Genomic DNA, 10,959 nt, shown 5'->3' with positions numbered 1-10,959 from the left:
GAAACTCTTTCCCTTTTTTTGCAGCAATTCAGGCTCATCTCCCTATGACTAAGGAATTTGCTGAATTTTTCAATATTGTCATCGAAGGTGAGACCTTCTGGAACTCGTTCACCAACGACCGTATCCAAGAAGCCAGTCGCCTTGCCAGAATGAGGCCCCTTGGGAAGCTTCATTCCCTACCTCCTCCTGCATTAGTCAAAGGCCTCTCTTCTCGGGCGAGGAAAGTAAGAGACAAAGTGATATCTGACCCGATATCTACCCTCTATAGGGAAAAGATGCACAACTTGGAAAGTCTCGTAGATGAAAAGGATTACTGCAAGACCCTGCTGGTTGACGACGGTAGCCTCGATAGTTCCTGTTAAATGTTTGCTACGAGGCCAACTCCTTGCCATGGTTCCCCTCGAGCTCCACCATCTCGGGAAGACCCTCCTCGAGCTTCGCCTCCTTGCGATGCCTTTCTTCGGACTTCCTCGAGGAGTGGTTTAAGAAGCGGACTTATAGCCGGTTTAGTTCGGAAGAATAAAAAGAAACACTACAAGAAAACATGTGATTTGTGTGGAAATATTGGGAGGAATAATATGTGTCGCTATATAGCGCATAATGAGCGTGGAAATAGCGGGAGGAATAATATGTGTCGCTATATAGCGCATAATGAGCGTGGAAATAGCGTCGAACTAACATTCGATGCTATTTCGTCGCTACTTTGCGTGGAAATTAGTCGTCACAACTTTGATGTCTAACTGCGTGTAACTAGGACGAATTAGAGTGGAACTCGTGAATTCATCCCAAAAGCTATGCAAATGAGCGTTGAATTTGCATGGATGGTGATAGACTCCTAGATGAGGATCTACTCCCAAGAACACACTTTGTTGGTTTTGATCATGAAGGATGCAGCGGAATGGAAGAAGAGCGAGATCGAAGGTGGAAGATGAATGGACAAACGAATGAATGGTTGTAGCGGATTGAAGGTGGAACGTTTTGTACTTCCAAGAGAGGTGAAAATCTCTTAGACTACGAGCTTGAATACAACTTAGATAATACACACTAAGAAGGAAACAAGTTGAGAAGATATTACGCACTTCTCGGATCAAGCAAGTAGAAGAGAGATTTTTGATAAAATGTTTGATGGTTTGCAAATGAGAGCTACAAAGAGAATATAAAGAAGAGAAGAATGAAGGAGAAGAGAGGAGAAAGAGAACATGCACGAGCATGCACAAGTCCACACTCATGCAAGCTCATGCAAAGTATCTAGAAAATTACAAAGGCATTAAATGCAAAGTTTGAACATAAAAATAAGATAATGGGCCAAGGCAAAGTGATGGGCCTTGGATCACGAATTGGGCTGATAAAGGCAGGCTTGAAAGTGTTACTTAGGCCTCATTAAAAACCTTGTCAAGAAAACCCATTGGGACAAAACTTGACAAGGGAAAAAGAGTGCGTAAGCAACACTTATCCCTTTACCGAACACCTTGGGCCGTGATCATCACAAGGGAGAGTTGGGCCACGTCTTCTTGCTTCTTTTCTAGCTCCCTAAGTAGTCCGTTGATTGCTTGATTGAATCTTTTGGATCTTGATCGAGTTATAGGACCCGCCGGGAAGATTAGTACTTCCTCCGGTACAAGCTGCTCCTCGGATTCGTGTGGTGCTTCCTCCGGTACAAGCTCTTTATCAAGTTCCAAGTCCTTTGTGCTTTCCATGAACACATCATCCTCTCCCACTTGAAAAGGATTTGACCTCAAATCCAATTCACCTACAATGAAAAGAACCAAGTAAGAATCATTGAAACTAGAACTCATATTATACTTACCTTGAAGCTCAAGTTCATAAGCATTGTCGCTTTTTCTTCTTGTTCGATTGAATGGATAATCGATCTTTGGCATCAAATCAACTCCAATTCCAGTCCTCTCAAAGAGATTGGACGAGAGAATTTCTAAGTCTGGTGGCTCTTCTTTTATACCTGCAATATCTTCAACAGCTTTGGCAAAGAACAAGTGCGTTATCATAGTCATGGAATCACTATAAACAAGTAAACATGGCTCAACTTTGATCAATGCATTATCCTTGAAATGTTCATGTTTTACTTGTGTTCTAAGACAAGAATTTGGTTCCAAATTTTCTTTAAATAATTCTAACTCTTTCTCAATGTTTCCTAAATGTGATAAACTCCTCGTAACAGTTCTTGAAACATGAGAAACAAATCGAGTTAAAGAGCTACTTGCCTGAATAAGGGTTATGGTGTGTTCGGTGCTTGATATCATCAAGATTAATGGAAGTGGTGTTGGATCCGGGGGTTCTTCTTGTATCAAGGCATTGTTGGTGACCAAATTGTTCTCTCTAAAGGTATCTAAAAACTCTCCTGGTCGCCATTGATAGGTATGGAAAGAACCAAATGAAGAAAGATCCATTTTAGGCTCCTCGGGAAACATGTGAAGTAAAAAGACCAAAATCTCATGTGGTGTAGGACTTGAACGTCCTAGATAATCTCCTGGTCTCCAAACGTGGCTTTGAGATGCATCATGTATGGGTGGTAGTCCTATAGGTTTATCTTCCGAGAGCATATCCTCATAATCCTTACTAGCCCTCACAAACAAATTTGATTGCTTGCCTATGCGTTCTTCTTTGTGCTTTAGCCGATGTTGATTCTGATAATCTTCACGACGATCTCTTGATTGACTCATATGATGAGTGCTTATCTCCCGATCAGTAGTCTTCTTGATTGGTCTCCAAATTGTACAACCTTCACCAAGAGAAAGCAAATTAGCTTTCATTCGTTTTTGGGAGTTTAGATAATTACCTCGGGTTTTAATTGGTGGTTTAGCATCTGGTGGTTTCTCCTTGATAACACTACTGTATTCAGCTCTAGGTAATTGATTGTGGACCCGAACTTCTTCAGCTTGAGTTAATTCTCCAATCCTGCTCATGGTTCCTTGCTTGCGTTCTTTGCGGAGGAATTGAGGCAGATACAAATCTGGTGGCTTTTCCTTGATTGTCAATATGTTCAATGCACCTTCAGCTCCTTTCAAGTTATCATGGTTTTGTAGTTGAACCTTGAATGAGTCTTTCCTTGACGTCACTTCTCCTAAGTACTTATACTTCTCCATAGCTCCTGTTCCTTTTTGAGCACTCATGGGACAGAATAAATGCATTATACTTGAAATAGAGAATTCAAGAATATGATCATTAACAATTGGGTTGCAAAGCTCAATGAACGGATTTGAATCACATGACACGTTTTTAAGCACATGTTTCAATTCATAGAGTGCTTTAACCATTGCATATTCATCTTTACTTTTAAACAGCTCAAATGCATTGCTACACAAAGAAATTCTCAAAGAAGAGTTAAATTCATGAAAGTCATCAAACAGCAAACCTTTTTGCTTAAAGAACTCTTCAAGTGTAAATGCTTCAAAATTTGGAATCATTTTATCAAAAACAGATTTTGAAACACAAAACTCCTTCACATTTTCAAAAACAAAACATTTTTCATCTTGAGCAGAAACCAACATAAACAAATTAGGTTTAGTTTTAACCAAATCAATTTCCTTACAGTGCTTTCTTGGGTAATCGCAAGGAAATGGCATAAGAACTGATTTTGGCACAAACTGGGGTGGCTGCTCGAAGTGACTAATCAAAGGCAAACACCTTTGCGTTTCATTAGGTGATTCTTCTTCATGAGATTTTTCTTCAAGAACCTGTGAAAAACAAAAAGTACTACTCGCTTGCAACGGCTTGGAAAGGATTAGTTTGTCACAAGGTTGATCATTTTTAAGCACAAAATCAGGTTTCTCAAAAAGATCACACGTATCTTTCTCAAATTTAGAAGGAAGAGCAAACTTAACTTTTTCTGAATTAGAAGTAAGAACACACTTAGCTTTCTTAGGTTTGTTGTAAGCGTTGAGAATCTTCAGAACTTCATCCTCAAATTGTTCTTTTGCTATGGGATTTTTCTTCGAATATGGGACTAAGGCTTTTTTCTTTTCTTGAACTGCTAACCCTTGGGCTGTGACATTGGCTTTTCGAGATCGGTTTGATGCTTTAGGAGCATACTTATTCCTTAGTAGTTCCTTAAGATCTCTCCACGAGGTGATAGTTGGCTCCTTGTTATACCAGCGATTATCAACTTCTTGTACCCACCATTTGTAAGCGTCTCCAGTGAGTTGGCTAATAGCATAAGCTAATCTCTTCTCTCTCAAAATGTGGTGGTCGTGAAACCACTCTTCCATGTTTTTCTCCCACTCTATGTAATCTCTTTTCCCTGAAAATTTAAAGAGTGCATTAGTCGGTTGATAATCAGAATAAAACATAGAGTTGGATTTGGGAGTGTGAGAGATTTTCTGTGGGCTGCTCCATGTTGATCTCAATGAGTTGTCCAGTGGCTTGTTAGAGTGTACCGGAAACAATTTATTACATACTTTCAATGTTAGAGTGTACTGATTAGGTACTGATCATGTCACAAGCAAAGCCATATATTAAAACATCAAACTAAGATAATAGAGAAAGAAGTGATATGTTTAGACATCAACCTATTCTACAAATGATACATTTATCAATAGAGAAAGAATTCAGACCAAGTGGTGGTTTATCTCGGTATTGGAGAGAGGACCGTGGTAAACTTATTCCGGTCTGGCACCTGAAGCAGAGCATTCAGAGCCTGTAGCGTTTCTTCCTCGAGCTCCGGCAACATTGGAGAAAACTCCATGAAGTTATTTCCTTGAGAAAAAAAGTCAGACATAACAGTTTTCTCGATCCGATCGTACGGATCAATCCGATCACGTACGAAACAGTCTGGATCACATACGGAACCGTCCGGATTCGAGAAATCGTCGTCCGTTTCCACACACATTCGGATTCCCTCTCGTCCTTACCCTTCAGGACTGCCCACAAACGTAGGAGGATGGGTGTTACAGAGATCCCTTATTTGTAATCATCCAGCATTTTTATCAATATCAGAGCAATTCAGTATTCTCTTGTATTTTCTCGAGTTTTTCACTATTTTCGAGTTCTTTTATTATAAAGGGCCGAATTTTTTAGAGAGTTAGGCTGCCTAGTTTATTTGTTCGAAGCAAAGAGAGTCTAAGGTTACATAAATATGGAAAATTCAAAATCTAAAATATATACTTAAATTTAAAGAAAAAGTAAAGAAATATTTATTTCATTCTCAAATTAAATTAGATAAATTATGCAATCAATTGCTAATCTTAAAACGATAAAGAAAAAAAAAAACACAATTTATTTTTAATTGCCGATTAAAAAAAACAGAAAAACATATATTACTCACTAAATCATATTCAAATAAAAATACAAAAATTAAATTTGTCAAGGTTTCCTGTGTTAATGAACTACCCATCTCAAAAATAAGAAAAAAAAAAACATAAAAGAAAGAAAAAAGGAAACTAATTATCTTAGATGTCAATTCAGAAAAGAAAAAAAAAAGTTAAATATGATTAAAAAAAATCTTATTAAGTCATATGATTGTCATGTATTATTTATTCTTGATTAAGACCATGTTGGATTTCCAAATTACTTTGTGGATTATATTTTACTTTTTTACTAATTATGTTTTTTAAAATTTGTAAATTCTAACTAAGATAAAGATTTGATATTATGTTTATATTGTGTTTGATATAAAAAATTTAGGTATAATTCATTAAGTGTGTAAAGATTAAAATATGCATGGTTCATTATGATGATATAGATAGTTAAATTGTATTGGAAAATAGAATATGTGAGGTTCAAATCTGCTTTTTAAAAATGATCATATAAGATAAAAAAGTATAAATTATTCTTTAGATTTCAAATATTATTGATATAAATTTATATTTATTTTCTAACCCGCGTATTTACGTGGGCTTTATCTTGTGTTATATAAACTACAAAAATTTATAGGATATCACATTTATTTTATTTTATTTTGAGTTTTTCACTATATGTAATTTTATACTATTTTTAATATATCGTAATATGTATATAGCCATATTAACTGTTAGTAAATCTTATTTAGTTTTTCCGATGAAAATATTTTGATGTGAAAATTCATGTACTTTGCATAGTATTATAAAATTTAGTTAGGTTTCACGTTAGCAAATTTGTGTGATCGGACCGAGTAAACTTTTACTAACATAAACTCATATTCGGTTCAGTATAAGAATTTATATATTATTCGTAACAAAATCTGTTTGGTTTCACATTAATGAATTTTTGTAACACAACCGAATACAATTAACTTTTTAACATAATGACTTAAAAAATTCCAGATTAGAAAAATATTGTAAATTAGAATTTTAGTAGAAAAATCCTAAATCAACTTGTTTCTATTTATTATGTTTTAATATAACAATTTGTTTGAATTTAAATTGAGTTTATTAATAATAAGGTTTATTTTACCATTTATAATAACATACAGTACATTCCAAATGGCCTTCTGAATTCAAATAGAAGAGAAGGCAACTAAGAAATTCACTATCTGCCGATAATCTGTGCAAATCACATTACCGGTTAATGAGCATTCTTCCTGGCACTTAGCAAAATCCCAGACTTTAACAGTCGTATCATCAGAAGACGAGCTTCAAATCTGTTTTACAAAAACTATTCGATACATACTGTTAAAATTTAAAGAGATTCATTTAATATAATAACATATTAAACCTTTGTTTTACCTTAAATCGTGAATTGATTCCTTGTGAGCAGTTTTATTGGCTTTCATGTTGTTCATATTGTTCTGCCAATACCTGATATATTAGAAACAATTGATCCTTACCGTCACAGAAAAACTAAATCTGAATCATAAAATTCTGAGCTTTTCATTCACATCATCACAAGTTAGAGAGTGAAAGGAAAAAACTACTTGAACAGAAACCATATAATTGTCATTGTGGCTCCATACCATCGACCTTATAGGTTGATCACGTGCCTGATTTTGACAGCAGATTTTAACAGTCAATACCCGGAGCAACAACTATAGAGGAATCAAAACAAAATTTCCCAAAGAATTAGTAAACACAATCTAAGAAACGAACCTGAAGAATCATTTCAAAATTAAAAGATTGCCCATTCTAAGGATCTGAACCAACACATGAATAAATGATTTTATTTCATATCAAATTGTTACACACTTTTGGAATATACATTCTTCTAAATTGTATTTTCTCTTTTTTCATCAAAACATTAAAATATAATTTAAATACCAATGTTTTAAATTTTCAATGCAAATATTTCAATATGAGAAAAGATTATTCACACCAATATTCTTATTTTTCTTTTAAATTTGAATAACTTCCTTTTTGGAAACAAAAATTAATAAGATTTTTTAACAGCTCATTAATTGTATTTGAACAATCATAATTACCATATTTACAAAATTTCATAGGGATAAGTCTAATGGAAAAATACCAAAATCGTAGAGTTTATTTATAATATTTTGGTCATCATAAATTTAAAATATGAAGATTAGTTTTTTGGTAAAATTTGAATCAACAAATTAAAACCTAAATTTGTTTACAAATCTATTTCCTATAATTTTGTGTATATAAATATTATGCACTTATACATACATCCAAAATGACTAATTTAAATTAGAAGCTGTTAAAAGATTTACAAATTAATTACAATTAATTCAAAATGATTATCTAAAATTTATTCACATTAAACCCTCTCTTCATTTTAAGATTTTGTTAAGATTCGTTTTTAAAAATTATGGACCAAGTTTATCAAATAAATTTAAAATATCTATATTTAATAAATTTGTCTCATATTAGAAATGCGTTCTCTTATGCGACATGAATTGGGAACGGGTATAGGATATAATGGAACATGGCGAAACCAAACGGAATTATGCCCACTTCTAAATATTTGTATTTGTTTAATCATTTTCAACGGTTTTATGATTAAACAAACGGAATTATGCAACAAAATAATTTATATTTACTAAATATTTATTACAACATATTTCTTAAAATATAAAACCACGCATATGCGTGCAGGTCCAGATCTAGTTCTGTTGTAAAATTGTAATGGTGTTAGTATGTAGTATATGTTAATCGAGTATAAAGATATAATTGTTTAACCCGTATTGATGTCCAGTAAAGTGTTATATTATTTTTACGAACCATAAATAAACAAATTGAATTTGTTAACTTTAGTATTAACTTTTTTTTTTGTCAACTAATTTTAGTATTCATACATAGTATGAAATGCAGCATATTTTAAGAAATCTGTAGATTAAAAATTAAAGTATTATAAACGTACATAAAACAAACCATAGAAACTTTTGGAATTAGAATACCTCTTTGTTTCATTGATAAAAAAAGTTCTTCCCTGCGAATGCATTCTTCGTCTATTTCCGATTGCTTCTTCATGTTTCATCTAACTTATTTGTGTGGTAACAATGCATAACAAACAAAAAAGATAGTTTAAATCCATGGTCTACCAAAATTTAAATTTTAAATTCCAATTTATGTTTGCACAAGAGAGAGAGCTACGTACCTTAATATGATCATGGGTTCTGACCATCTCGTCAACGCCTCTCTTTAGTTATATTCCTGACATGTATAGCTATTACCTCCATAGAGTCAGCATTACACCAAACCGAATCTCAATAACAGTTTGTTTCTGTGAAGGGTCCAATTATAATAACATACAACACATTCTAAATGGCCTTCTGAATTCAAATAGAAGAGAAAGCAACTAAGAAATTCACTATCTGCCGATAATCTGTGCAAATCACATTACCGGTTAATGAGCATACTTCCTGGCACTTAGCAAAATCCCAGACTTTAACAGTCATATCATCAGAACAAGAGCTTCAAATCTGTTTTATTGGCATACTGTTAAAATTTAAAGAGATTCATTTAATATAATAACATATTAAACCTTTGTTTTACCTTAAATCGTGAATTGATTCCTTGTGAGCAGCTTTAAATCGTGAATTTAAAGAGATTCATTTAATGTTGTTCATATTGTTCTGCCAATACCTGATACATTAGAAACAATTGATCCTTACCGTCACAGAAAAACTAAATCTGAATCATAAAATTCTGAGCTTTTCATTCACATCATCACAAGTTAGAGAGTGAAAGGAAAAAATTACTTGAACAGAAACCATATAATTGTCATTGTGGCTCCATACCATCGACCTTATAGGTTGATCACGTGCCTGATTTTGACAGCAGATTTTAACAGTCAATACCAGGAGCAACAGCTATAGAGGAATCAAAACAAAATTTCCCAAAGATTAGTAAACAGAATCTAAGAAACGAACCTGAAGAATCATTTTAAAATTAAAAGATTGCCCCTTCCAAAGAGTAAACTCCCCACTTCGGGTTCTAAGGATATGAACCAACACAAAAAAAGAATACACTCCTCTCCACTTAAGTATTTGATAGCCTTATTGACTGCATATATCATCATCGTTCAAGTATAAACACACATGAAACCAAAGAAAATAACGCTTTAGAGAGGAGTTAGAAACTTTGCCCAAAATAACCAGAAATTGAGACAACATAAATACACTCAAATGTCTGGAAATTATATCTAAAGAGGTTAGGTAGCTACATTCCAGAGCCACATACTGTTTATACAATTAATACCCTCTAATTTCGAAAATACTAATAGATAGGACTAATTGACATCAAAAATAAGAGAAGAAGTAATAAGCGTTTACCTAGAATATATAAAGTGGCATGTCTTTGTTTGCAGGTTCCGATTAAGTTAAAAGGAGCAGAAGCGTTACATCATTTTGGAGTAGAAAACGTGTCCAGCATAGCTGCATAATTTAAAACGAAGAGATCAATTAAGTTTCAACACTTAATTGAGTGCTTAATTAAGTCTATGACAGTCTAAAATACATAGAAATCAAGTAATTAAACTCAGCGAATTTGTCTAGGCAATTAATAACCAAGAAATTTAAGCCGTGATTTGTTCACTTAGAGGTTTGTTCTCCGCAATTACAGTTACCCAGAATTACATAGAAACGAAGCTTTTGATGCAATAAACGTTTACATAAGGAGAGGAGAATTGCATCCAAAAGTTGCAGGTTCTGAAACCGTAGGAAAAAAAAACCATTTTTAAACTAAGAGAAGAAGCAAAATAGCGTTTACCTAAGAAGAGGAGAAGAGATGCAAAAACGAGGGAAATCGTTCTCACAAGCCGCAGCCCAGTTTCTCTGCAATTTTTCTCGGTACTTGTCCCAAAAAATCTGTGAAGCCCTAATCTTCTGAAGGTACACAAAAACGAACAAAGGAGAAGAGTTACATACGCATACATCTATGGTGTGTCCGAGATCGTGAGAATCATAGATTATGGAAGAGGAAGAGCTTCCACGAAGAAGAAGAGGCGTATTCTATTGTTTATGTTAGAAGGGATGGCATAAATCGTAAATAATTAGAAATTATAAGGGTTAATAAGAATATTTCCTAATTTAATCCAGCGTTCTAATCTCTCCTTGCCTCTACTTTGCCTACGTCGTGAAATTGATGTGAAATAGGGTTTTGCAAAACTTTAAAACGCGATAACTTTTAGTAGAGTTGTCGGAATCGAGCGATTCTTTTTTCTGTGTTCTTAATTTTTCGAGGGCTACGTCGTGGCCGGGTCGCAAAGCGGCCCGGTCTGGTTTTCATCGACAATCGAGCTTTTATTTGTCTTGTTTTTAACTTTTTATACTTTAAACTGAGATTTCATATTCAATTCTTTCATGGATTTGTGATTTGAATATATGAATATGCTTGTGTTTGTCTCTAGTTTCATATCATATAATCAGAGTTAAAAATACCCAATTATTTTTGACATGCCATGATATGTTATATTATTAAGTTTCGTCTACACTACCAAATAAGATATGTATCTTGGTGGTTAATTCTACATGTTTTTAGCACAATAAACCCGAGTTCAATCCCTCTTTCACGTGTAATTTATATATATTTTAGGCGTAAATGGTGCAACATATATATACTACTAAAGCTCACA

At 33.8% G+C, this 10,959-nt stretch overlaps 1 protein-coding gene across 19 annotated transcripts; it reads right to left on the bottom strand.

The window, feature by feature from the left end:
* Positions 1 to 1,087: 1,087 nt before the first annotated feature.
* On the bottom strand, positions 1,088 to 10,926 carry LOC9318218. 19 transcript variants are annotated; one of them, XM_021029297.1, is made up of 9 exons: positions 8,880 to 8,893; positions 8,728 to 8,806; positions 8,482 to 8,550; positions 8,282 to 8,365; positions 6,845 to 6,955; positions 6,657 to 6,728; positions 6,493 to 6,585; positions 4,569 to 4,874; positions 1,088 to 4,255 (listed from the first exon to the last, which is right to left on the bottom strand). In XM_021029297.1, the coding sequence occupies exons 8-9, from the start codon at positions 4,642 to 4,644 to the stop codon at positions 1,458 to 1,460; spliced, it is 2,874 nt and encodes a 957-aa protein (XP_020884956.1). In that variant the 5' UTR covers positions 4,645 to 4,874; positions 6,493 to 6,585; positions 6,657 to 6,728; positions 6,845 to 6,955; positions 8,282 to 8,365; positions 8,482 to 8,550; positions 8,728 to 8,806; positions 8,880 to 8,893; the 3' UTR covers positions 1,088 to 1,457. The 19 variants fall into 19 exon arrangements, with proteins under 19 accessions (XP_020884956.1, XP_020884957.1, XP_020884959.1 ...); XM_021029298.1 differs by having other exon boundaries at positions 6,493 to 6,571; XM_021029300.1 differs by having other exon boundaries at positions 6,884 to 6,955.
* Positions 10,927 to 10,959: the final 33 nt, after the last annotated feature.

This window comes from Arabidopsis lyrata (genome assembly GCF_000004255.2).
Source record: "Arabidopsis lyrata subsp. lyrata unplaced genomic scaffold ARALYscaffold_4, whole genome shotgun sequence".
Classification (NCBI taxonomy): domain Eukaryota; kingdom Viridiplantae; phylum Streptophyta; class Magnoliopsida; order Brassicales; family Brassicaceae; genus Arabidopsis; species Arabidopsis lyrata.
Note: the sequence above shows the minus strand (reverse complement) of the source record. Positions and strands in the feature narration are given on the sequence as shown.

Bases quoted from the DNA above. Each gene is read 5' to 3' on its own strand.
- LOC9318218 (XM_021029297.1), bottom strand. From the start codon at position 4,644: ATGCTCTGCTTCAGGTGCCAGACCGGAATAAGTTTACCACGGTCCTCT. The intron at 4,256-4,568 runs GTCTGAATTCTT...TTAAATTTTCAG, and splicing joins CCGAGATAAACCACCACTTG to GGAAAAGAGATTACATAGAG.